At 43.0% G+C, this 26,951-nt stretch overlaps 1 protein-coding gene across 4 annotated transcripts; it reads left to right on the forward strand.

Moving 5' to 3' along the window:
• Positions 1-4,578: 4,578 nt before the first annotated feature.
• Positions 4,579-26,080, forward strand: LOC137299865 (secernin-2-like). 4 transcript variants are annotated; one of them, XM_067968814.1, is made up of 9 exons: positions 4,579-4,595; positions 10,469-10,643; positions 14,200-14,381; positions 15,556-15,755; positions 16,970-17,185; positions 18,394-18,562; positions 19,082-19,250; positions 20,738-20,933; positions 22,239-26,080. In XM_067968814.1, the coding sequence occupies exons 2-8, from the start codon at positions 10,470-10,472 to the stop codon at positions 20,894-20,896; spliced, it is 1,269 nt and encodes a 422-aa protein (XP_067824915.1). In that variant the 5' UTR covers positions 4,579-4,595; position 10,469; the 3' UTR covers positions 20,897-20,933; positions 22,239-26,080. The 4 variants fall into 4 exon arrangements, with proteins under 4 accessions (XP_067824915.1, XP_067824916.1, XP_067824914.1 ...); XM_067968815.1 differs by lacking the exon at positions 4,579-4,595 and adding an exon at positions 6,931-7,059 and having other exon boundaries at positions 18,397-18,562; XM_067968813.1 differs by lacking the exon at positions 4,579-4,595 and adding an exon at positions 6,935-7,064.
• The last annotated feature ends 871 nt before the right edge of the window (positions 26,081-26,951 follow it).

The following is a 26,951-nucleotide window of genomic DNA, read 5'->3' on the forward strand; positions in this document are numbered from 1 at the left end:
GAGTACAAAAGGGTGGCTGACACTTTGGAACTCTATTCCAGCATGCGTCAATACCTTCGGGAGAGGGACAACATTGTAGGGACAGAAAGATAACAGAAAATCAAAGAGGTGACTCTGAGCTACCTGGAAATTGGATCAGCAGTGACTGTCACACAAAACGTCAGCTGTTGCTGAAAGCAGGAGAAATAGGAAGTTAGGGGTGGAATGAAATGCACAGGTGTCATTCCTAAATGATGGGGATAAATTAATTTAGATATTCACAGGACAAAAATCTCCATAAAAATTGAGTGACTGAAAAGTCTTACAGGATTAGAGGCAGAAAGATAAAGAATGAGAGAGGGGGCAGTCAGGAGGAGTGACAGCCAGTGAGGAAAAGATAGATGGAGAGTAGGAGAGAGAGGCTGTCAACAAGGGAGAAAAACAGCTAGTTCGCGAGAAAGATATAGAGAGAGAGAGGAAGGCAGCCATTGGGAGAGACAGAACAGAAGAGGAATAGAAAGTAAATCAAAACAAGATAGTGAGGCAGTCTACAAAGCAGAGATGCAGCGAGTGTGCATTAACAAGACAACGCAATTAATTGGTGAGACCCAACACGAGGCAGCCAGTGCGAGATAAAGGTTAATTTTTTGTGCTGCAAGTTTGCATCCATTGTGAAACTTCAGCAAAATTACAGTGAGTGAGAGAAGAAAAATGATTAGGAGTTATTCTGAGTTCAGGGTAAAAATACAAGTGCCACTCAGATTTTCTCGTCAGATCAGTATACATTCCCGACATATGTTTCTGTGTCAGCTTGGCTCAATTAGTAGCACGGTCACCCCGGGGGTCAGCGCCATGGATTTGCGTCCTGCACCAGTGCGCCATCCAATCTAGGTTATCATTCAAAGGTACTGCATTGTGAGATGTGAAATGTTAAATCAAAGGATGTCTACCTGCTCTGGTGGATCCTAAAGATTTGAAGGGGAGCAGGGATTTCTCTCAGCATCCTGACCAACACTCCTCCCTCCACCAATACTACCAGAAACAGAGTAACTGCTCATTTACCTCGCTGCTGTTTGGAGCATTGCTGCACCAAATCTGCATTCGCCTAAATAACAAGCACTGAATTCCAACGGAAATTCATTGTGCAAAGTACGTCAAGATGTTTCTGCGATATGGTGAGGTTCTTGGAAAAGGCATCTTCCCCTCAGTAGATCAGTGGGTAAAGTGTTACACTGAACCATACAAACTAGGAAGAACCCAGGTTCAATCCCTGGTCTGTGATGAGTTAAATTGATCTAAGCCAAAGTGATGTGGGACACCACAATTAGCCTGAGTGTCTCTGTATTAGGAAGGGGAAAAAAATCAGGCCGAATTCCTGCTCCTGATTACTGCTTATGACATATTAGGTTAGCACATACTCCATCCATATCCGAAACCTGGATTCACAAACACCTCTGACTGATTGGATGAAAGGTCTTTTCTCACTACTGGTTCCAAACACCCTTGTTAAAATAATTTGGGGCTGTTTCAACTCTGTTTCTAGTGGGTGCAGCACAAAACTGCACACAAATGAGCAATCTCGCCCACGAAGCCACAAGATTGGAATGATTCAAGCACAGTAGGGAGCGACTTTGTGAGTTTGGTTTTAAATTGGGACCGAGGGATTTTATTGTGCGTATAGCTATATGATACCTGATGTGGGAGTGTTTGATGCTGACTCCAGGTGACAAAAGTGCTCCGTTGTCCATCACTAGTGTTCCTCACTCCAGCTGTGGATGTGAGCAGCACTCCCCATTCATTATATCACTGCAGCACATCTTTATAATGTTCAATGAGGCAGGGGTCGACAGAGAATTGTGATTTTCAGGTAGTTCCTAAGAAACACTTATGAACAATAAAACAGGGTAACAAGGAATGCTTTTAAGTTGCTGTTTGCGTACAGATGTCCCCTTTAGTAACGTATATGGGTTGAATAGTGCTGTGTAATGTTAGTAACAAACACACTAACACCTCATTGCTTTGCCCACTATTGCAACCAATTTGTTTTAAATGGGCGACAGAGGAATTTCATATAAATGCAATAATATTCACATTGCGATTTCAAGCCTTTAGTTTTGGGGCAATCACATTGGCAGTACTTCCCCTTTTTGCCACGAGTCTGGTATTGGGCTGGACCGTCCAGTTTCATTCAAAAATCTCAGACATAAACCAGACACCAAATAAATATGTTTTAAAAAATGGAAGCCCATTTTCCACTTCTGTGCTTCATCATGTGGCGGCATCAGTTATTGAGGTTAAAGTTTCAAAGCAAACATCAGAATTTAAACCATAATCCCATCCCCTATTCTTGTCTGGTTCTGACTTTGCAAACTGTGGCAGCCCTGTCTCACTGTGTTATAAATCAATTTCAATCTATAAGTAGCCCAGTTGGTGCTCAGTGATGCAGTGGATTTGACCCACCCTCTGATTCTCCTTTCTTCAAAAGCAAAGAGAGTCCCGGCACTGTCTTTTCTCCATAAACTTAAACGCATCCAAAACTCTGCTGCCCGTATGCTACCTCGCACCAAGTCCTGTTCACCCCTGTGCTCGCTGACCTACATTGGCTCCCGGTCCCCGAATGCCTTGATTTTAAAATTCTCATCCCCCTGTTCAAATCCCCCCAAGGCCTCGCCTCTCCCCATCTCTGTAAACTCTTCCAGCTCTAAAACCCTGTGAGAACTCTGCGTTCCTCCAACTCTGGCCTCTTGTCCACCCCTCACTTCCTTCGCCCCACCATTAGCGGCCGTGCCTTCAGCTGCCTGATCCCTAAGCTCTGGAATTCCCTCCGTAAATCCCTCCACCCCTCTCTCCTCCTTTAAGACCCTCCTTAAAACCTACCTCTTTGACCAAACTTTTGGTCACCTGTCCTAATGTTTCCTTCTTTGGCTCGGTGTCAATTTTTCTCTCGATTACGCTCATGTGAAGCGCCTTGGGATGTTTTGCTACATTAAAGGCGCTATATAAATGCAAGTTGTTGTTGTTCTCTTGGTTCTCCTTCGACCAACCTGAGATCAGGAATCTGGGGATTCGTAGGCACTAACATTGGCCTACCATTCCTCACTGAGTGTATTATTCCATTTAAAGCTATTTCAGTCAACATACTCCAGTTGGTTTTGTTTGTGAACACTACCAGAAAGCAATGAGTACTTTCTGTATCATACTAGCATTTTCAGAGAGTTAAATATAGAATTATGGAGGATTAGAAATGAGTAAGAAGGCTATAATTTACTCTAGGGGTTCTGATGGCATCAGAAACCATGACACCAGTTTTTAAGTAGTTTTTGGATGTTGCCTCAACCCAGATATTAAATTACAGACTTCTACTGTCTACCATCTGTGTTTTCTTAAAAACAATATATACTGCACCCTCAGGAAAATGGAAACCATGCTACTGATTCTTAAAGTGGTATTGCCACCAGTAAATATGCCCTGCTTATCACTTTCTGTGTTTGTCCTGTACAATGCATTGATGGCCATGCCTTCAGTCATCTAGACCCCATGATTTGGAATTCACTTCCTAAACCCCACCATCTCTCCACCTTCCTCTCCTCCTTTAAAACTCTCCTCAAAAACCATCTCTTTGACCGAGCTTTTGGTCACCTTTCCAAGTATCTCCTTCTTTGGCTCAGAGTTCATTTTTGTCTGAGTATACCACTGTGGAGATGCCTTGGGAGGTTCTACATTAAAGGTGCTGCATAAATGCAAGATGTTGTTGGTGCAATTTGCATGAGAAAACACCATCATATAATTTTCACACAGCAAGGTCCCACAAATGGCAATGAGGTACATGACTAGATAATCTATTTTAGTGATGTTTTTTGAGGGATAAACATTGGCCAGGACACCTCCCCTGCTCTTCTTCCCATAGTTCCATGTAATCTTTCACATCTACCTGAAAGGGCAGACAAGGCCTCGGTTTAAGGTCTCATCTGAAAGATGGCACCTCCAACAGTGCAGCACTCCCTCAGTACTTAAGTATCAGCCTGGATTATGTGCTCAAGTCTGTGGAGTGAGTCTTGAACCCACAACCATCTACCTCAGAAGCGAAATGTCTGGTCTCCCCATGGCAACTTGCTTAATTGGACATGATTGAATTCAGGAGCTCACTGTGTGGAGAGTCACAGAGCAGAACCCATCAGTCTTTGGGCCAATGTTTTGCAGCATTCTAGAAAGTAGCACTCAAATAAGACATTGGTTAAGATTGTTGCCCTTGACATAAAGTTAGTGACACTAGCTTATGACATGATCCAAACCCCTCAGGTGTTTGCACTGAGGAATTAACACTGGTATTAAAATAGTGGACAAAGTAATATCATACAAAGGCGTTAATCGTCCTTCCACTGATATCTTTAACAGTAACTTCTAAGCTTAAATTTATGTTGTGCTTAAAGAATCAATGATTTCCTTATTTATATTCATCTGTATAGATTTCAACTGGCCAGTTGGGGAAGTGCATGTAGCCCTCTATCCACTAGAGGACAGTGTAAAGAAAAGTAGAAATTTAGATGAAATCTTCATGGCCTTTGCTTGAGCATCTTTGTTCGTCCTCACAGGATTATGGAAATGATTTGATGAAGGTATGTGGTGGCCAACCAAAATCAGCTTCAGATCTCTAATTAGTTGTCAACTTGAATTGTGAACTCTTAATAGGAACTTGTGTGTTTGCACACTTCTAATAGTGTGAATTGTAAAAACTGAGGGCAAGCTGCATAAATAGGAACCATGTGAGGTGTGTTTCAATGGTTTTTGTGGTCTGGCTTGCTCTTGCTGATCACAAATCTCATTCCCAACTGTCTCCTGATTTCGACGGTTGTGCTGTCTCAGGTCTCCAAATCTCCTGAAGGAAGCCCAAGGCATTTCAGAGAAAATATAGACACAGATCGCGCCAGCAATAATTCACAACTGTGAGGATGCTGCTGGCCTGTATAGGGTTGTTTTAACACAGTCAGACTGAGTTGTAGACTGAACTGGCCTGAGCGCGCAAGGAGGCAGACAATTCAGTGTTTGGGTTGTTCCCACAGCAGATTCAAAAACATTCAACAAAATTTTCAGGTGTTGAGTTTATTAGTTTTCTTCCTTATTTCCCCCTGCTGTCCTGAAGGTGTTGAGGTACAATTTCATGTAGCACACATTGACGTCAGCTCTGTTTTCAGAGAGATATCACATGCTTGAATCTGAAATCTCTGCCTCTAATCAAAGACCTGAAAGTAAATATCAGACTCACTCCCTGCTAAATCTCAGGGAAACAGCTCCTTCCAATGGCTGAGTGGGTAAAGGCATGACTGGCATATCAGCAATCCTGTTGGCTGGAAGGCCTCAGTTATGATCCCTGGTCTCTATTGAGTTTAAAATTTTCATCCTTGTTTTCAAATCCCTCCATGGCCTGGCCCCTCCCTATCTCTGTAACCTCCTCCAGCCCTACAACCCTCCAAGATCTCTGTGCTCCTCCAATTCTGGCCTCTTGCGCATCCCCGATTTTAATCGCTCCGCCATTGGCAGCTGTGCCTTCAGCTGCCTTGGCCCTAAGCTGTGGAGTTCCCTCTCTAAACCCCTCCACTTCTCTACCTCTCTCTCCTCCTTTAAGTCACTCCTTAAAACGTACCTCCTTGACCAAGCTTTTGGTCTCTTGTCCTGATATCTCCTTATGTAGTTCAGTGTCAAAGTTCGGTTGATACTGCTCCTGTGAAGTGCCTTAGGACGTTTTACTATGTAAAGGCGCTATATAAATGCAAGTTGCTGTGGAGTGAGTTGATCTGAGCTACAATTGGCCTCAGGTAGGTTTGCCTACCCTTCAGGGTTGTCCTGGAATATCCAGGAATTAAAGATTAATCTCCTGGACACTGCTGCAAGCAACCCAGGAGAAAATTCATAGGAGCATCAAAATAAATTGTGGGGAGAGACTTTCTGAGTTTGGTGTTAAGAAATGTCATTGGGACAGAGGGATTTTACTGTGCATGTAGCAAGATGATACCTGATGTGGGACAGTTTGATACAGGGTGCCAAAATGCTCCATCGCTCAGCACAAGAAAAATTCTTTTAAAATATTAAAAATCCTATTTCTGTGGACACTTCCTGACAATGTTTTACTATTATAAAATCCATTGTCCACATTTATAATGGGAACTGCCTATATAAATAAACTCGTCATATTGTAATTACACCCAACCACCATTGGGGGTGGTGGAGCCTTGATGAACAATGCTGCAGATAAGACATGATGTGGAGATGCCGGTGATGGACTGGGGTTGACAATTGTAAACAATTTTACAACACCAAGTTATAGTCCAGCAATTTTATTTTAAATTCACAAGCTTTCGGAGGCTTCCTCCTTCGTCAGGTAAATGTTCAGGAGCTCCTTGAAGCCTACGCATTTATACATCACAGAACAATACATGGTGTTTACAGACTGCCCCTGAACTGGATTCAGTGTGTGTTATCTCCGAACGACATTGAGCTGGATTTAGTGTATGTCAGAGATAACACACACTGAGCTAGATTTGGTGTGTTATCTCTGACATGCACTGAGATAGATTTGATGTGTTACCTCTGACGTACAGAGATTTGGTATATTATCTCTGACATATACAGAGATTTGGTGTGTTATCTCTGAAACACTGAGATAGATTTGGTATGTTATCTCTGCCATACATAGATTTGCTATGTTATCTCTGACATAGATTTGATGTGTTATCTCTGACATAGATTTGATGTGTTATCTCTGACACACTCTGAGCTATATCTTGTGTTATCTCTGTGTTAGCTCATAGAAACTCATGGGTTAAGAGATAAAATGTGTGGAATGGAGCCTTGACATTGTAGTTATTTCTCTGCTGATGGCAGAGTGTGTTGGAAGTTGGTGTGGCTTTTAGCTCGGAGAGGGAACTTTTTCTGGTTTCCTAGACTACTTGTCTAACAGAGACTGAAGGGTTAAGCTTACTACCCAAGGCGTGTGTGACTGTCAGCTGACCCGAGAGAGAGAGAGAAAAGACAGACACTGAGTTCAGCTCAGTCTGAGCGGTGGTGGGACGTTGCTAAAACGAAGTAAGGTACAGGAGGGGAAATCAGCTGGGGTAACGAGTGAGTGGGGTTCCCCCCCCCCCTCCCTCCCTCCCTCTCTTATCTCTAATAAATGCGGATGTCAGGCACTGAAAATGTCGCTAGCCCTGCAGGGGCGAGTTGTATTGTCATTGTAAGGTGTATGGGAATCCGCCCAAAGCGGATCTGTGCGGCCCGGCTGCTGCTTAATATTTCACTGTCTCTTTTTGCACGAGTTTATCCGAGGTTCTGCAGGATTAATTGCGAATCTTGTTTTTTTTTTCTCCTCACTGGTGGGATTCGGGCTTAAGACCACGAGTTGAAACAACTGCGACAGACAGATAAGGGCCCAGTGAAACTGCACAGAGCAGCTGGAAACTGACAGTGATCTGCTACTGTAACCATTTCATAATGATACAGTCACACTTCCGGTTGTTTGGAAGAGTAAAATCCTTTTATTATCTCTCAGTTGGTAGCACTCTCGCCTCTTGAGTCCACAAGGTTGTGGGTTCAAGCCCCTCTCCAGAAACTTGAGCACATAACCTAGGCTGACACTCGCAGTGCAGGACTGAGGGAGTGCTGCACTGTCGGATGTGCTGGCTTTCGGATGAGAAGTTCAACCGAGGCTCCATCTCTCTTCTCAGGTGTAAAAGATCCCACGGTGGTGCTATTTCGAAGACGAGCAGGGGCGTTCTCCCAGGTGCCCTGGCCGATATTTATCCCTCAACCTAAAACAGATGTTCTGGTCATTAATCATATTGCTGTTGGTGGGATCTTGCTGTGCGCAAATTGGTTGCCATGTTTCCCTACATTATAACAGTGACTATGCTTCAAACGTACTTAATTGGTTGTAAAGCATTTTGGGACATCCTGAGGTTGTGTAAGTCACTGTATGAATGCAAATTCATTCTTTCTGTTGTACACAGTGTTTAAAGTGGGCACGATCTGCCTGGGTCCCAGAGCTGTTCTGTTTACAGACAGCTGCTTTTAAAGAGGCTAATGGTCATTTCAGTTTTTTTCTTCATTTTCTTAAGGGGGCTCTTTATTGAAAAGGGACCCTTTTTCCAAACATTGTGATGTGATGGCAAGATGTGTGTTGCAATAATGTCATTACATTTGCTCCGTGCTGTGGTAGAGTTTTACATTTACCCTCTCGTTCTCCACCCAAATGGCCGTTCTCCACCCAAATGGCCGTTCTCCACCCAAATGGCCATTCTCCGTGCTTGAGCCTTGACAGTGAGTGTCAGCAGGCTCTACAACTGCATGAGGCATCACACCCAAGCCTGATCCTGTCCACATGCACGTTTTCAGCAGGGGTTGTTGGATAACAATCAGGAGCATGAAGCCTGTCTCTCTTTTGCCTTTCTTCCTTTAACTCTGGGGCACCGAGGCCAATTACTCCACCATTACTGCTGCCTTGGCTAACTCCGTCATACAGGCATCAAACCAAGGAGCTTCTGGACTCATGTTAGCCCATTCAGAAAGGTATTCAGTTCTTTCTAGTGTAAACTTTCAAAATAGATGGATAGGGCATCTTTGCCTTTAGATGGACTTCCAAAAGGCATTTGATAAAGAACCACGTAATAGATTGGTTGGCAACATTAAAGCTCATGGGATTAAAGAGACAGTGGCAGGGTGGTTACAAAATTGGCTAGGGGACAGAAAGCAGAGAGTAGTGGTGAATGGTTGGTTGTTTTTCAGACTGGAGGGAAGAATACAGTGGTGGTCCCCAGGGGTCAGTATTAGGACCACTGCTCTTTTAGATATATTTTAACGACCTGGACTTGGGTATAGAGGGTATAATTTCAAAGTTTGGAGATTACACAAAACTTGGAAATGTAATAAAGAATGTGGAGGATAATAAATTTCAGGATGACATAGACAGACTGGTTAACTGGGCAGACACATGGCAGATGAAATTTAACGCAGCGAAGTGCAAAGTGATGCACTTTGGTAGGAAGAATGAGGAGAGGCAATATAAATTACATTGTACAATTTGAAAGGGGGTGCAGGAACACAGTGACCTGGGGGTGTACATACACAGATCTTTGAAGGTGGCAGGACAAGTTGAGAAGGCTGTTTTTTTTAAGAAAAAGCATATGGGCTTTATTAATAAAGGCAAAGAGTACAAATGCAGGGAAGTTATGCTAAAACTTTATAAAATACTGGTTAGGCCTCAGCTGGCGTATTGTGTTCAATCCTGGGCCACACTTTTAGAAATGATGTCAAGGCCTTAGAGAGGGTGCAGAAGAGATTCACTAGAATGGTACCAGGGATGAGGGACTTCAGTTATATGGAAAGACTGGAGGAGTGGAAAAGCTGGGGTTGTTCCCTTTAGACCAGAGAAGGTTAAGAGGAGATTTGAAAGAGATGTTCAAAATCATGAACAGTTTTGACAGAGTACATAAGGATGAACTGTTTCTAGTGGCAAACGGGTTGGTAACCAGAGGACACAGATTTAAGGTGATTAGCAAAAGAGACAGAGATGACATGAGGAAACATTTTTTTAACCCAGTGAGTTGCAGTGGTCTGGACTGCACTGCCTGAAAGGGCGGTGGAAGCAGATTCAATAGTAACTTTCAAAAGGGAATTGGATAAATACTTGAAGGGGGAAAAAAATTATAGGGCTATGGGGAATGGGACTAAATGGATAGCTCTTTCAAAGAGCCGGCACAGGCACGATGGACTGAATGGCCTCCTCCTGTGCTGTACCTACTATGACTATGAAGATTAAGAAAAGTAAACGGTGAGTTTATTTTAATATACATTCTCAGGATGTGGGTGTCGCTGGCAAGGCCCGGATTTATTGCCCACCCTTGAGAAGGTGGTGGTGAACCGCTGCAGTCCCTGTGGTGAAGGGATTCCCACAGTGCTGCTTGGTAGGAAGTTCCAGAATTTTGACCCAGTGACGATGAAGGAATGGCGATTATATATCCAAGTCAGGATGCTGTGTGACTTGGAGGAGTGGGCAGGTGCGTATATGCAAATATTGTAAAATATTCACTGGCTGTAGTAAACTGCAGATTATCCCTTGATTGATTACATTACAATCATTGATTCTTTATTGCAAAAGTCTTCACTCATCAAGGGCACACAGAGTCACAGAAGTGACTATTAGTATTCAATTTATTTTGCCATCACCTGTCGACTTCACTATGTTCATGTATCGATAGGCCTCCCTAGTGGCTCGTGAGCAAATGTAACCACATGTTGTGGATGCCGTACCTTGCAGATCAGAACAGTGTGAGGTTTGATCCCTGCTATCTGCTTAAGTAAGGTTGGAGGAGGCTCGTGTGGAGCATAAACACCGACATAGACCTGTTGGGCCGAATGGCCTGTTCCTGTGCTGCAAATGCTGTGTGTGTATGTAATACTGAGTTTAACGTGATGCCTCTCTTCTCCACCCCGCCCCCAGAATGGCTGCCAGCACTGTCTGTGCCCCTTCCTCCTGTGACTGCTTTGTTGCTCTCCCACCGGCCACTGAAGGGAAAGAGGTGATTTTTGGAAAGAACTCGGACAGACCACGGGATGAGGTTCAGGAAGTGGTTTACTTCCCTGCAGTCGCACATGCGCCAGGCTCCAAGGTGGAGGTAAGAGATTGGACCGTGAATTTGAACTGTAGCATCAGAATAGCCAGTGCTACATTTCCCAGGTACATTTCGAACCTGACAAATAGCTCATTGATTAGAAATAGAAAATGCTGGAAACTTTCAGCAGGTCAGGCAGCATCTGTGGAGAGCGAGAAATGTAAGGTTAACGTTACAGGCGGTGAGGGAGGGGAGTGAGAGGGAGACAGAAGTAAAGTAGAAAGAGAGAAGGCTTTTTGCAGACTTGCCTATACCAGTTTCCTTGGCTGGAGGGCTGAGTGTGCCAAGAGGTATTGGTGTTTCCCAGTCTGAAAAAGATTGAGAATCAGATAGTTTTGTTCAAATTTATTGTCTGGAATCACAGTTGGCTTGATTTGAGTCTTGAGAGAAGGCGCATGGGTAGGGTGTGCACGTGGGGTGCCTGTGGGTGGAGGGTGCCTATGGGTGGGTATTTGGTGTCTCAACCATCATTTTGTCAGTACACAGTATAAATAAGTTCAAGAGACAAATGAATTTTTGGAGCAAAGTGGGATTTGGAGGCAAACACATGGAATTGAGATATATTTATTGAGTCTAATGGCTTTCTCATGTTGCAAAAAATTATTTTATTGTATAAATTTAATTTCAAAATCTTATGTCAACATCCAGTATCCAAATGCCTACAATCTCTCTAACATTCTCTGATACAAAATGACCTGATATAACCCTGGAAGTTGCTGTGAGCAACATTACTGCATGAATATTTAACATGTTCATTTAAAATTTCACTCCCGAGTAGTTAATCCATTTAGGCTAACACCACTGTTAAAATAGCAGAGAGAGGAATTTGCAGTGACCACATTAAACACTCACACAATATAAGCACTTACAGTATTTTCCAGGCTTTGATGTATTTTGATGGCTCCCTCTTAATTGCGATCTCAAGCTCAGAACTTCCTTTGTTACACTATTGTGCTTCCTATATACCATATTCTCTGGCAATTGCTCAAAGCTCCTTTACTAATTGAGAAACCACTTAAAAAAAAAAATCCCTCTTTATAATGTGACACTTGTGTGGCTTTTCAATCCTGTTACACAGGAGTTTACATGTTGTGGATATTTTTTTGTATATGTTTTTCATCGTCATTAAAAGTATTAGCATCAGAGCAAAGGCAAGTCTTCCAGTTTCAGCACTGATCTCAGTCTGGGCTGGATTTAAACCTGGATGGTGGAGGTGAAATTACAATGTGCTGGCCCATTACACCACCCAGTCCCTCTGACATTTTGGTTTTATTAATGTCCCCACCTCAAAGTTTGCTGAGCTATCTCAACTGGAAATAACGTGAAAATACTCAGCCAAGCGTCAATGAAGACTTCCTCCCTTTCCTTCCGCAACCCCCCCCCCTACAATCACTCGGGGTAACTCAGTCAGCATGACTGTGGAGTCCACAATCAAACCCAAGTTCAAATTCCCTACCGAGATGGACCTGCTCATCCATGGTAGACTGGAAAAGCATGGACGTTTTTTTCCCCAATGCAACTGGACTTCTATTTGTCCTTGTCTAAGTGTGGCTACCCACCTTTTTGGACTATATGATTCAACAATCATGCAAGTTTCCAAAACACTGCAGGGAATATATAGCTGTGTGCAGCAGAGAAACAAACCCAGAAAGTACTCCTTAAAACATAGGAACAGGAGTAGGCCATTCAGCCCCTCAGGTCTGTTCCGCCATTCAATTAGATCATGGCTGATCTGTATCTCAACTCCATTTACCCACCTTGTTTCCATAACCCTTAATACCCTTACCTAACAAAAATCTATCAATCTCAGTTTTGAAATTTTCAAATGACCCAGCATCCATAGCTTTTTGGAGAGACAGTTCCAGATTTCCACTCCCCTTTGTGTGAAGAAGTGCTTCCTGACATCACCCCTGAACGGCCTACCTCTAATTTTAAGGTTACGCCCCTTGTTCTGGATTTCTCCATTAGAGGAAATAATTGCTCTCTCTCTACTCCTATCGAATGATTTAAACATCTTAAACACATTCAATTATATCACCCCTTACTCTTCTTGCAGGTTCTTCTCTTTTATTAAAAATAACTTTCTTTCCTCTTCTACATGTTCTGGCTGAAAGGGCAGGTAACCAGTAATTTTGCCAGTCTCAGCCTATGTAGATCCTAGCAGGATGAGCTCGGGTGACGAGCCTCATCCTTTCAAATACATGGCCTGCACTCTTCAGGCTCCAATTTGGTGACTCCATGAAACTCTAGTCTAGTGACATCCTCTAGCACTACCTCCCTGTTCCTCAAACCAGCGGGGCCGAGCTTCATGATTTCATTACAGCAAAGAGTTGCATGGATTAAGTTTTCAGCCAGCTTTGAGCAGCATTTTATTAAAGATAGAGGAGGAAGAATTGCTGTGGCTGTGATGTATAGTGACTTGTAACTCCCATTTATGGAGACTTCCTCTGGATGATATTTCTAACAAAATCATCCTTTTTGTTTCTGCACAAAGTGACCACAGCATCTCATTCCTTAAAGTGATTTACGAGGGAAGACAGAGAATTACCATCATCTCTCCATGTAACACTTAAAACTGCACAGTAGACTTGGTGGGCAATATCGCATATGTTGATTATAGTGAAGCGTTTGTTTTACCCAGAGGCATTTGAGCAGTAGCTTGTAGCAGCGAATGGTGTAGTATGCCTAGGGCACTGTCGGTCCATTTTAACTGTGATTCAAGTCAATTTAATGCCTTAATTAATGCTTTTGCTGTATTTCTAAGCAGACAATTTATTCATTTCAATCAATTAATAAAGTTAATGAGACATCCTGGGATGAGAGGGTTGTCCTTTGATGAAAGGTTGAGTAAAATAGGCCTATACTCTCTGGAGTTTAGAAGAATGAGAGGCGATCTCATTGAAACATAAAATTCTAAGAGGGCTCGACAGGGTAAATGCTGGGAGGATGTTTCCCCTGGCTGGAGAGCCTAGAACTAGGGGGCAGGATAAGGGGTCGGCCATTTAGGACTGAGATGAGGAATTTCTTCACTCAGAGGGTCGTGAATATTTGGAATTCTCTACCTCAGAGGGCTGTGGATGCTCAGTCATTGAATGTATTCAAGACGCAGATCGATAGATTTTTGGACTCTAAGGAAATGAAGGGATATGGGGATCGGGTGGGAAAGTGGAGTAGACGTTGAAGATCAGCCATGATTATTGAATGGCGGAGCAGGCTCGAGGGGCCCTTTGGCTTACTGCTGCTCCTATTTCTTATGTTTACACATCGTTCTTCTGCCAGGTAACGGTGCAAGACCAACTAGGGTTGTGCACTAAATTGGAAAACTCATGGTGATCCCACCCACCCAGTGTGAAATCAGTAATCTCCCCAGTGCTTTTAATAGCCCGGTGACTCTACGTTGATCATTGATATTCATTTAGCGATACCTTGTTTTGCAGTAGGTCGGTATGTTGCAATTAGAATAAGTACATTTCCCCTCCCTTCCTCTCGAGTGCCCGTTTCTGAAGAACGGCCTGTATTTGTTGTAGATCACTTTTCAATATTTTTATTCATTGAACAGTGCACGTACATTGAAATCGAGCAGGTTGAGAAAACGCATGCAGTGATTCTCAGCCGGCCAGCCTGGTTATGGGGAGCAGAAATGGGAGCCAACAAGCATGGCGTCTGTATTGGCAATGAGGCCGTGTGGACCAAAGAACCCATAAGTGAGAAGGAAGCACTGCTTGGAATGGACCTTGTCAGGTAGAAACTTTTCTATGTTGTGTTGCTTGGCACTCAAGTCATCAGAGTCTTGAATATTAATTAAGGTGTAGGTCAATTTTTCCATTAAAAATAAATGTTTTAAAACCATTGGGTGGATAAACTATGTACTAGTGCTAGCTTTAATGTGTTTGAATTTCAGGAGCCTGGCTTGATGGATTCCCAATAGGTTTAAATTTGAATACTACCTTTTGATCTTTGAACTCAGAAACTATCATTGGCTGAGCTTCAATTTTGAGGCAGTGACTTGATAGGGTGTTGTCTGACAATGGGCGGTTTCATCTCTGAATGGATGGCACCATTGGGTTTTGGTATCAATCCTTCCTTTATTACTGAAAACAATGTATGCTTAGAAATAACCGTTGGTGATTTATATTTTTTTCTTGGGATGTGGGCAACTTTGACAAGCCGGTATTGCCCATCCCTGGTTGTGCAGGGGCATTAAGAGTCAACCATGTAGTGTGGGAATGGAGTCACATATAGACCAGGCAGGATAGTGGTGGCAGGTTCCCTTCCTGAAGAACATTAGTGAACCAGTTGAGTTTTTACAACAATCCGGTAGCTCGATAATGATTTTTTTTTCTCTGGTGCTAACCACAAGTGACCAGATTTATTGACTTCCATTTCACAACTTGCCATGGTAGGATTTGAACCTTTGAATGCTGGTCCACCATAACCACTGGGCTACCATACCCTAAATATCATATCATATATGAAGTTCATTTGTCTGTTACTTTAGTGCAGGCATTAAATCATTTTAAATAAAAGAGTTAACGCCTGCATTAAAATAGACAGGAATGCGCTTTGGGCCGTCCTGAGGTCGTGAAAGGTAATTTCTTCATAAGAACTTGTTAACCATTCATCTGCTAATATTGCCAGCAATAATTTCTAGGTTTTTATTGAAAGGGACATCTACTTGATGATCGAAGTGTTGGACAAGCCTTTCGAATTTTGTTTGTAAATACATTGCCATAATGTAAGCTGGATCAAAATGCATCATTAGGCTGTATGCGACTTTAAAATGAAGCACAAGCTTCTGGTTCTTCTCCCTGAAGAAAGGTTTGCTAAACACTTTTACTTGCTGTTATTGTGCATGGTATAGATTTAACCCCTCCCTATTTTATATACACTAACCTATTTCCCATTCCTCTGCTAGGCTTGGACTGGAGAGAGGTTCCACTGCTAAGGAAGCCTTGGATGTTATTACCTCCCTGGTGGAGCAATATGGCCAGGGTGGGAACTGCAAGGAAGTTCCAGAAGCTTTCAGCTACCATAACACATTTCTGATTGTGGACAGAAAAGAGGCTTGGGTACTGGAGATATCTGGGCGATACTGGGCTGCTCAGCAAATTACAGGTTAACTGTGGGAAAAAGATTGAAAAGCGTATTGTAGTTATTCTGTATTGTGATGATGGTGCATTACTAAGGATGTCGCAGCACTGCGGTCTGCTAATCCTAAATTATGGAGACTTCTAGTCATTGTTGTACCAAAGCAAAACTCCAATATATTTCACATTTATTTTTGAACCCAAACTACAACAGGGTCTTGGGATATGTAAAACTCTCTTCCTAAAAGAAACTTATGATGTATGATTCCCACTATCGGATCAGTGACTGACTCATGAATGAATATAACTTTGCCAACCTTTTCTATCCAATGCTCATTATATCGCTTCCATAAAGCTACGTGTCTTGGCCCCAGTATCCTCCTTAGGAACATAGGAACAGGAGTAGGCCATTCAGCCCCTCGTGCCTGCTCCGCCATTTGATCAGATCATGGCTGATCTGTGATCTAACTCCATATACCTGCCTTTGGCCCATATCCCTTAATACCTTTGGCTGCCAAAAAGCTATCTATCTCAGATTTAAATTTAGATTTAAATTGGTCTGGTCCTTCTAAATAAGAACGCACAACAATCTTTTTACTAATCTATTATCAATCATTTCTTTACATGTCTGAACCACCCAGAGGCTTTCAGATACCCTGATACGCTTCTGATTGTAAACTGGAAAGGGGCTGTGTGGTACTTGGTGATTTGGCCCAGTACCACTTTGCTCAGTCCAGGTTTCTTTTGTGTTTGTTTCTAAGCCTCTACAGTCTAGAGATGCCTGTACGACGGCGAATCATGAAAGTGCCAAGCTTTTGCCTAGTCTTTGTTGAGTTAATGGATCTCGGCCAGAGAAACAGTAGAATTGGCTTCAGCATCCTTTGGGTTAGAGGGGAGGAAAACGGACCTGGGATCTTACTCCTGATTGCTAACTAGCTTTTCATGCTGGAAGGTGCATGTATGTGGACATGGGTTTAGACAAGATCAAGCTAGCCGTGATGCCTCCATTGAATGAATAGCTCACTCAGTGTCTGAGGTCACACATGAAGGATTAGCCACTTGAATGTTTAACCAGAGGGCAGTTGGTGGAAATGTACCTCAGCATGATTTGAGAGGTATGGAGAGAATTGAAGGGGAAAAGTAAAATGAATTGAGCCAAGAGTGATTCAGAAACAGAACCTGTGCAATTCCACAAAGGGAGTACCCAGCATCTTTATACTCTGTGTTCTTTGTACTTGACAGAAGGTGCGAAAAATATCTCCAATCAGCTGACCATTACCACCGAGATCACAGTCGAGCACCCTGACCTCCGAAGCTATGCCCAGAGCCAGGGATGGTGGAGCGGAGAGGCAGAGTTCAACTTCTCCCAGATTTTCTCCTTGACTAATCCCCCAGTCAGAATGGAGGCTGCAAAGGTCCGTTACTGCGGAGGCAAGGAGCTGCTTCGTAAACAAGAATGTGAGTATAAAGTTCAGCAGCATAAAATAGCATCAGTGCCTATCGGAGCAGTCAGACAAGTGAGGGGGAGGTCGATGCCAGATGGTGCTATGGAAATACCGTTATTGGTGCTTCAAATTTCTGTACCACAGAGGGGCGGAATGGGAATTTTATGCCTGTGATTTTCCATGAGGAAAGTTGTGTCTCTTGATCAGATTGCTGACTGCACTGAGCCATTCCTGCTGCTTCATCTCCAGGTGAGAGAGATTAAAAAACAAATCAGTGGGTGAGCCACCCTCAGTTTGCTCTTGTTTGTCTTCTGGTGGCAGAGGAGAAGCACCCTGATGACATGGTGGGCAAAGGCATTGCACTATCCATACAGGCCACAAGGTTAACTGGTTGACTTCTTAGTCTGATCTCAGTTGGGACACTACATTTGTCGACAACACCCCCTGGGTGATGTAGAGGAAAAACCAGCCAGGGTTTCCATCCCTGTTTATTGCCCAGTGACTCCTGCTGGAAAATGCACCTGTCTGAACTTTTCAGTGAAGACAGGATTGTGCTCAGTTGTGATGATTTCCATAGTGGAATAGCCAGACAACACCATCTATCTAGGCTGAAGAGTAGTCACTTGAATGAGGTACCAGAGGGCTGTCAGTGCCCGTGGAACCTTATCCCAGCAAAAGTCAGTGCCTCCAGGAGAGGAGGGAAGAAAATAGACTTAAAAGGAAGAAAGTGGCGAGAGTTTTAAATAACTTTTTCCTGAGCACTAATTTTAATTTAATTTGCAGTATTTTCCTAGAAAATTAGAGAGCGATTTAAAAAAAAAAATTATTGGCAAAGCCACAAGGCTGTAGGGAGCCAACTCCGAGAGCTCCCTAACAGTTGGAAACAGAGGGGTTTTAAAAGAAAAGTAAGATTCTCTGACCTGCTCTTCCTTATCTAGTGGACAGTTGGCAGAAACCTGGAAGCAAATCTCCGCTGCATATTTGCTGATGTCCCATAGGGACATGTTTTTTTTTTCATTCAGCGGTTCCTAAGGCCCATCCAGTTCGCCTTCTACCATCCTGGTAGTCGCGTGATACAACGATAATGGAGTTGTTAACTAATTATGGCAATCAATTGGTCTACAGCAGACCCAGAAATGACATGAGGGAAAACCCCATGATCTGGAAATCTTCAGGAAACTAAAAATGATCATCCTAGAATAATCTTTCATTGCATCGCAGCAGGTGGCATCCAAGCTGAGACGATCATGGACATCTTACGCGATAAGGAGAGTGGAATCTGCATGGACTCTGGTGCCTTCTGTACCACAGGCAGTATGGTGTCCATCCTACCGCAGGATGGCAGTTTACCCTGCGTGCATTTCTTTACAGCGACCCCTGACCCTTCAAGGTCGGTAAAACACTCGCAGCAACAGTCTTTCTTTACCGGTACATCGTGTTTAAGGTGGACGTTTTCTCAGGGCAGCAATTTGTTACTAGTGTAATAAAAGTGTAGCACTGAAGGGTTCTGCTAAAGGGCCCATCTGCTATTTTACCCACTCTCTGACCGATTTGCTACTCAGTAACGTCACATCTCTCATAGTCACGGGCTTGAAGTGAAAAGTCTTTAATTAAAAAAAAAATTAGTAAAAACTGTGCGGGCAGAAATGTATCACTGAAATTATTTCCCGGTTTGCTTAGCAGATTGGCTGTATGTGAGCTGACCTGATTTTTTTTTATTGTGTGCGCAGGAGGGAGAGAAATATTTTTTTTAAAAATTGTTTTGTTAAACAACGCTCTTGTGTATGGGTGGGAAGCAGGGAATGCACTGTTTGATTCAGTTTAGTGATATTGTTACGTGGTCTCCCTCTGCCCCTTGCATTGTGCGCATCTGATTTTAAATTTTTTTTTTTACTTGTTTGGTTAATAGATCTGTCTTCAAACCCTTCATCTTCGTCGATGATGTAACGCCAGTTCCTATGGTGATGTCTCCGAGCTATGGCGACGAGGATCCGGTCAAGAAACAGCCACGGTTCCAGAGCAAACCAGACCGTAGGCATGAACTGTACAAAGCACATCAGCAGGCCAAAGTCACAATGGTGAGTGGACAGTTATTATGGCTCTTCGTTTGGGAAAGAATCACTCCTCGGAGGTAATGTTGATTGGAGCGATTGATGACTGCTTAACATGGTGCTGGTCATCCAGCAGGTAATTGGATAATCTGCCCAAAGTTGGTAAATATCAGCATAGCTAATAGTCAATCAGTCTGAAGCTCACAGCACGCAAGGGAGGCCATTTGGTCCACATGTATGTCAGCTCTTTGGTAGAGAAATCCAAAAAGTCCTGCTGCCCTGCTCTCCATGTATCTTCCTCTACCTGAAATATGTATCCACTTTGCAGTGGTCTCTGCTTCAGCTACTCTGTGAGACACAACTCTTCATGCTCCAACTACCCGCTAAAGAAATTTCTCCTAACTCGCTTAGCAACCATTTAAAATTGATCACCCCTCATCATTGACCTTCCAACCAAAGAAACATAATCTTTCTTTAGTCACCCTATCAAAATTCTTTTTATAATTTAAAAAAATCTCCCTTCAATCTCAACTTAACGTTCTCTGTTCCAGTGGATGATATCACCCTTGGGATGATGCTGGGTATCAGCTGTCTAAGTTCTGAAGAACATTGAGGAGGTTGGGCTTGTTCTATTTGGGAAAAGAGAAGACTCTGAGGTGACCTAACTGGCGTTTTCAGGATCATAAAGGAAATTGACCCAGGCAAATTGTTCACCGTGGCAAATTGTTCCGATATCATAGGAAGCAAGTTAAAAATGAGTTAAAGATTAATCTCCAGGACACTGCTGCAAGCAACACCCGGGAGAAAAATCATAGGAGCATTAAAAAAAAATGTTTATTTTCTTTGAACATTTTCACTTCTTGGTTATAAAAATATTGGAGATGGGGAAAATGATATTTGGGCGGGGCGGTTGGAGGTGGCAGGTCATGTGATGAAACCTCCGGGGATATGTCCAACCAGAGTTGGCAACCCTACATCCACTCATTCTGATCTTTTATTGGTGCTCGCTTACTCTCTCTCTCCATTGTATCAGTGCTATTAGGGTCAGTATTCCTTTACACTTTCCTCCCTTGTTTTTCCTAAACTGTGAATGCTCCATCCTACGCACACTTCCCAGTCCCTGCATCTTCGCTGTGTTGGAATCAAGACTTACTGCACTGTCTCCTACTCTAATTAATTTTTTCTCTTATCCTTAAAACTTTGGAACTCTATCTCTCTCTGTCCTTCCTTCCTTCTACAATCCTCAACCTTTTAAAGCCGTAACTTGGCGTCACCTAAACACTACTTCCTGATTTTCTTTGTCTACTTTTTTCAACCTTGGTGCTGTCTTGGACTATGGCCCTTATCTCTTCACTTCAGTTTCTCAATTAAAAAAAATTGTTGATGGGTTGGGTAAACACAGTGGGGGGTGCGGTTTGCGGGGAAGGGAGACATTGGGATAAGAACTAAACAAGAGCCGTTACTTAGTCCCTGCTGATGTATGCCATTATAACGCATGCTTGTTCCCTTTTTAGGAGCAAGATGTAAAGTTGCACCAGACTATGCAAAACCTCGAGAGACAGGGACTGAGAGCTATCAAGAACATGTTGACTAGCGGAGGGACTTTTGACCCGGAAGAAATGACAGATCTGTTCTTTGACTGTGTTGACACGGAGATCAAATTTTACAAATAAGCCGTCAAGTGTGTTACTTCTGCAAATCCCCCTTTAGGTACTTCTCACTCTCTGTGGCTTTTCACTTAATCTAGAAAATGCAATTCAAGTCCAGCTCAGTGACTGTTGTTGCAGAAGGTCCAATTTAGAAATGTGCGCAGCAGTTGGGGGTCCTACATTTAGCTTCAGTGCGCATGAGATAGTGTTGGGGGGGGTGGGAAAATCAGTCGGAGTAACCAGACTTGACCACTAACCAGTGATAGCACATATGTATAGACATCTAGGCCTGGCATTTCCTCCTTGGGTGCAGCCTAGAAGTCAGACCTGAAAGTGTTTCCAATATTGTGCCCATTTTGCTGCTGTCAAGTTATGTCCAGGTATCCTCCGAATCTCATTAGAATCTGCCCCAATTTAAAATTGGCGGAAATCAGCGTAAACAATTGGAGTCCAAGAAAAGTGCCAAACCCACATCGTATATTTCTTCTTTCAGTATGAAAATCTATGTTTCAACTCATTTAAGCATCAATCAGGCACAGTGTGTTTAGGAACCTACAATTGGGGAAGCTTTTCAGTTTTTAATATGATTTATACTTATGCCATTAAAACCCATTCAAAGAAACAAAGTACAGAGCAGGTCTCAGTGAGGATAAATTTTTAAAAAAAGAACGCGCAGAAAATTGCAATCAAACATCAGAAGAATTACTTTCTTTCCTGCTGCGCCTTAAATCCTGGTCGCAATGTTAAGGGATCCCTGAGCAAGCCCAATTGGAGGGTACTGTCATTTGAGAGTTGGAGGTGTGGCCGATTTTGTTCTGATGAATGGACGTAGAAGATCGAGAGGTTGGCGTCCGCATTACACATCTCTCTGGGCGCAAATGCAGAGGAAACTCCAACCTCTAGCGAGAGTAGGATCAGGTTTGGCTCTGATTTTTGTCCACTTGTGGCCTATACTCACATATGAAGAATGTAGGGCATGGTGAAGAAGGCTGCCAGTGCTGGTAGACACGTAGTGAGTCACCACCCACAGGAAAAGGGGAGAGAGAAACTGGGGGGAATAAAAATTACATAGAATTTACAGCACAGAAACAGGACATCCGGTCCAACTGTTCGACACAAACCTCCCCCCACAATTTGCCTTTGTAGCTGCTAGTCTGTGAGCTGACTGGCACATATTGAGGTATACTGCTATTTAAACAGGCAGTATCCCTTCTAAAGTGTCAAACAGTTCTGTTGAGTAGAATTGAAGAGCTGTGGGAGAAATAGCTTGTATTTATTCAGCAATTGTCTATGATCATTGAAGAAAAATCCATTGACCTTTTCCAAATGCCCTCTTAATACATTATTTTACTCTGTTGGTTTGCAGACAGAGGTTGATGAGCTGCTGGACCGTTGACCCGAAGAAGCAAAGAAAATGGATGCCTTCTTTGAATCCATTAGTTTCTGTAGATGTGACGCACGCACACACATACACACCACAACCTCTGTGCTAAAATCTCAATACGACTCTCTAGTCTGCCCAATAGATTTACTGTTGTGTTGATTGTTAACGGATGGCAAAATTGCCTTTGTAGCTGCTAGTCTTAAGAGACTGCCTGAGAGCTGACTGGCAGTCCAGTACATATTGAGATATGCTGCTATTTAAAGAGACAGTATCCCTTCGTACAGCTTAACACAGGAGCTATCCTAATTAAAGTTAATTAACAATACCCGTGCGGAGTTGGATTAGTGTGTGGAGTGATTGGCTGATGCCAGATTTAGATTTGTGATTTCAAATTGACTGGTCTTAATTTCAAGCGTAATACAAGACGACATCCCTGTGCTGCAGCAAGCGCACTCCGTTAGTGAGGTTTTAGTTAAAATTAACGGCGCCGCGATTATTGTCGAATAAAGTCACTTGAGCGTTCCTTAGCTTTCTGAATTGGTAACGTGACCCGTGAGATGCATTTTCATGACGTCAATGCCCTTTTTGGCTGCTGGTGTTCAAGCTGCCCGGCAATTTCTAAGAATTTTTTTTTCTTTCCCTCTGGAAGTTCTCCCAAAGAGTAGGTTTTCTGCATAAAGCAATAATGTTTGGTTCGTTAAAGGAAATGGGAACGGGAAGGTATCCAGTTCAATCCCAGTCTGTGCTGAGTTAGTTGATTTAAGCCAGAAGTGCTGCAATTGTCTGTGGTGACCTGTGATGGGAAGTAGAAGCTGCCATGATTCCTGTTCCTAATGGCTATCCAGTAAACCCTGCTTGAAAGGGTATTATTGTGGACTCTTAGGTGAGGAGAGGACTGAGCTCGGTATTCTCTCCTCCTCAAACTTACACGAGGTTGAATAGTCTACTGCCATTTATTGTGTAGAAACGTGCATGAAGCATATCCACAAGGCTATCTGGTGCCCATGGAACTGTATCGCAGCAAGAATTGAGGTAGGAGGAGAAAGGTATAGGAAAGAAAAGACTACCTTCTGAACAAAATGCTGCCCATCCATATTTAAAAATTGGATAACTACTATTTGTTGTATTTTAATAGTCTTTTTGCCGTTGCTAGGTCACTCATATATTACTTGTATGGTACACCTGTATCCTGGAAACAGCTCTGTTAATTTCACCGGGAATCAGACCAGTCTGGAAGTGGGAGTCAGTACCAACTCTTGGACACCTCCAGACCTCCCAGTCACCCCGAAGAGCTGGCATCCATTGTAATAAACAGCGACATTAAAAAAAACGGATCTGTAATGGAAGGTGTCCTTGGCAGGCAGGAAACGACCTATTATTTAACACTGATTGGAAGAGTGCCCTATATCCGTAACCTTTCTGTCTCCTTTAAAGTGAGCAGATTGTGAAATGTTCTGTTTTTGCAGGAAGGACTGCACGATAATTTAAAGATCCACAACCTCACAACATGCTTGTAGAAGCTGGTGGTTTATGGAGGGGTTCTTTTTCCACTAGGCAGTGGTGGAGAGGAAGAGTCCACAGATACTTACAGTCGGGGGTCGTTCTCTGCTTCAGAATAAGTAAGGGTCGGTCAGTGAGGCCACTTCCTTCCAGGGCGTTATTTCCAGCCAGTGGGTTAAATGGTGGGTTTGAAATTGAAGAGAAGTGGGGGAGCAGGCCTGTGCCGTTTTTGTTATTTTCTGACAGTTGGCATTTTCATAGTCAAAAGAAAAATCAAAACTCATTCCACCGTGTCTGGTACTTTTTGGGAGGAGGGTGGGAAAGAAACCGGAAAAGAGAATTAGCCGGGAAGGTTCAACAGCTATTTGTGTGCAGGTTGGGCGAGCATGGCGTTGGGTTGGGTTGTGTTGTGATGCCCTTCACAGTGGCGTCACTCAGGGTGTAGACTTGGGCATGAAGAGTGACCGTGTGGAGGAGGAGCTGGAGGGTGTTCATGCACCTATACCCCAGCAAAGGCCCAGGGCCTTGGGGAGAGGGGGCGGGGGGCGAAATTGGGAGGAAAGAAAGGAAATATTGCTGTTTTAATGAAGGAAAGATTCCAAAAGGTCTTGCATTGCCACACAGGAGGTACACACAAATGTTTTTGCAAAATGGTGATGACGCAATTCATCTTTATAAAAGAAGGAACAATCTTGCCTAACAATGTTACAGGGCTGATCCTGCCTCTTTTAAATAGATAGTTGTACTCATTTCAGCCTTGCAATATATTACTTTTGAAATCCTATTGTTGGGAACGATTATACTTTGGCAGTTAAGGGAAAATTGTACGGCATTTATACCCAATTTAAAGGGATCCTGTGTCTTGAGGGAGCCATTTACATTTCAGAATTAATTAAAGGGGAAAGTGTAATCTACTAAATTGCTGCATAATCCTACATGTTGAAAATGTACACTTACTGGCGTCTCCCTGTCTCTCTGGGTTCTGTGGGGGGTGAAATTCCTCTTAACGAAGAACAGGAGACTTCCTGTTTGTTGGCGAGGTCGTTAATTACAGGGACAGAGTCGTTCTCAAAAAATCACACGTTTTGAAGTGATGTGACTTCGTTACCATGTTGTTAGTTACAGAGGGGGGGAAAAAAAAGCAAGAAATCTGTTTTTCATTTTCTTTTCAAAAAGTAAATTTCTGTTTTAAGTATTAACATTGCTGGAGACAGCTGGCCTGGGCACAGACATTTTGTGGGGAATTCCCCCTTTCCAATGATGTCATAAATTGGGAGTACTACCCATGACCATCTCTTTCCCCCTCCCCATGACCGTATGATGTCAATGAAGTAGGGTTAACACCTGTAAGATTTTGGACCTGACACTTTGTTTGAGTGGGCAGTCTGAAAATTTCTAAAATATAAACTGGAAGCCAAAAGTTTTTTTCACAAATAGAAAGCTGTTCCTGTTTCTGTCCTGTGATGCAGAAGCAATAGTTAACAAAAGTTTTCACTGAATTTTAATTAGCTGCAAAAAGAGGTCAAACTGCCATTGATAACTCTTCCTCTGTATCTCCCATTGCCCCCTACCCCCCAAGTCTGGTTTTGGACTTGGCAAAAGGTGGTAACCTAAAGGGGTTTAATTTCCCCTGTCCTGTATTATTAGTAAACAATTTTACAACACCAAGTTATAGTCTAACAATTTTATTTGAAATTCACAAGCTTTCGGAGGCTTCCTCCTTCCTCAGGTGAATGTGGAAATGAAATCCTCGAACCCTTCGCATTTATAAATCACAGAACAATACCTGGTGATTACAGATAGTCTTTCCAACTGCCCGTTGCCAAGGCAATTACAGTGTGCATTGGTTAATGTGTTCACTTTCAATTGCCATCTGAAGTATTTTAACACAGTCTGTACCTGTTTCAATGGGGTAGCAACTGCATTAATATAGCTCAGGCAGGAATTTAGCACAAACACCCTAACGATAGAACATATAGGAAAGTAAACCCCCAAGCTTACATTTTGACCCAACGGTTTCAAAGCGTAGAAACATGCGAAGGTATTGATTAATGTCCAGATGTGTCCTACAGTATTCAGCATCATGTGAGAAATTCAGATGAATATACTTCCCCTTCTGCAGACCAGAGAGAGAAGAGGAAAGTTAGTTTAATGTTACACTTTTTAAAAAAAAATGTGAATCTCATGACGTGCACTACTGTGTAAAGGAAAATCTAGTGTTGGAGAAATGTTCAGAGAATAGCAGCAGGGCAAGGTTACTCTGCTGCAGACTAGTGTTTCCATATTATTTATGATGCTGTTAACTAATAAAGTACAGGACTGACTATGCAAGTGTTCTTTTCTTTGGTGCACATGACAGCTGTAAGAGCAGCAGAATATCAGTATATAATGTACCATTGCAAACCAGAAGTACTTGTATTAGCTTCCCCCTGCCCCCAGCCCCCCATAAAATAAAACTGGGTTGTTAAATGCACTGCCCATTGTAGAACTAGGAGTGCCAACTCTGGCTGGATGTATTCCTGGAAGTTTTATCACCTGACCTCCAGCTGCCCTGCCTCCACGTTCCTCCTCTTTCTTTCCCCCCACAATTTGGTAGCCCAATATGTCCATTGTCATGGTGCAATGCCTTCCCATACGAACTGGATGCGAACAGACTCTTCATTACCCGATTAGATGATTCTTGACTGTCAGTCAAACAGCCTTTTCTTTCTCTATAACTAATAAACAAAAGTGTTGAAAGAAAAAAAATTTAATGCCCCTGTGATTTTTCTCCTGGGCTGCTCCCAGCAATGTCCTGGAGATTAACCTTCCATTCCTGGAGGCTCCAGGACAGTCCTGGAGAGTTGGCGACCCAACGTGGAACTGACCCACACAGGCCAGTCAGGTCCCAGCTCTGGGCTGAGTTATCTGATCTCAGCCAAGGTGGGTGGTGATGGGAGGTCCTAAAATTGGCTCCTTGACCAGGGAGGGGAGGGAAAGGAAAAAAAATCAGCCAACGAGAAAGTTTTGTGTTGTGGGTTCTTGGGGATCAATCATTTGCTTCTGTGGAAATAATTTTTTAAAAGAATCAGTTCTCATCTTGACCACAAGTGGCGGCACCACTCACTCACTCACACACACAAACACAAGAGGATTCTCTTGCGCACCGTGCGCGCTCGTTGGCGTCAGTTGACAGCAGGATCCCGGTTGCCTGGT

This window comes from Heptranchias perlo, chromosome 30 (genome assembly GCF_035084215.1).
Source record: "Heptranchias perlo isolate sHepPer1 chromosome 30, sHepPer1.hap1, whole genome shotgun sequence".
NCBI lineage: Eukaryota > Metazoa > Chordata > Chondrichthyes > Hexanchiformes > Hexanchidae > Heptranchias > Heptranchias perlo.

Bases quoted from the DNA above. Each gene is read 5' to 3' on its own strand.
- LOC137299865 (XM_067968814.1), top strand. From the start codon at position 10,470: ATGGCTGCCAGCACTGTCTGTGCCCCTTCCTCCTGTGACTGCTTTGTT. The intron at 14,382-15,555 runs GTAGAAACTTTT...TTCCTCTGCTAG, and splicing joins CTTGGAATGGACCTTGTCAG to GCTTGGACTGGAGAGAGGTT. The intron at 18,563-19,081 runs GTCGGTAAAACA...TTTGGTTAATAG, and splicing joins GCGACCCCTGACCCTTCAAG to ATCTGTCTTCAAACCCTTCA.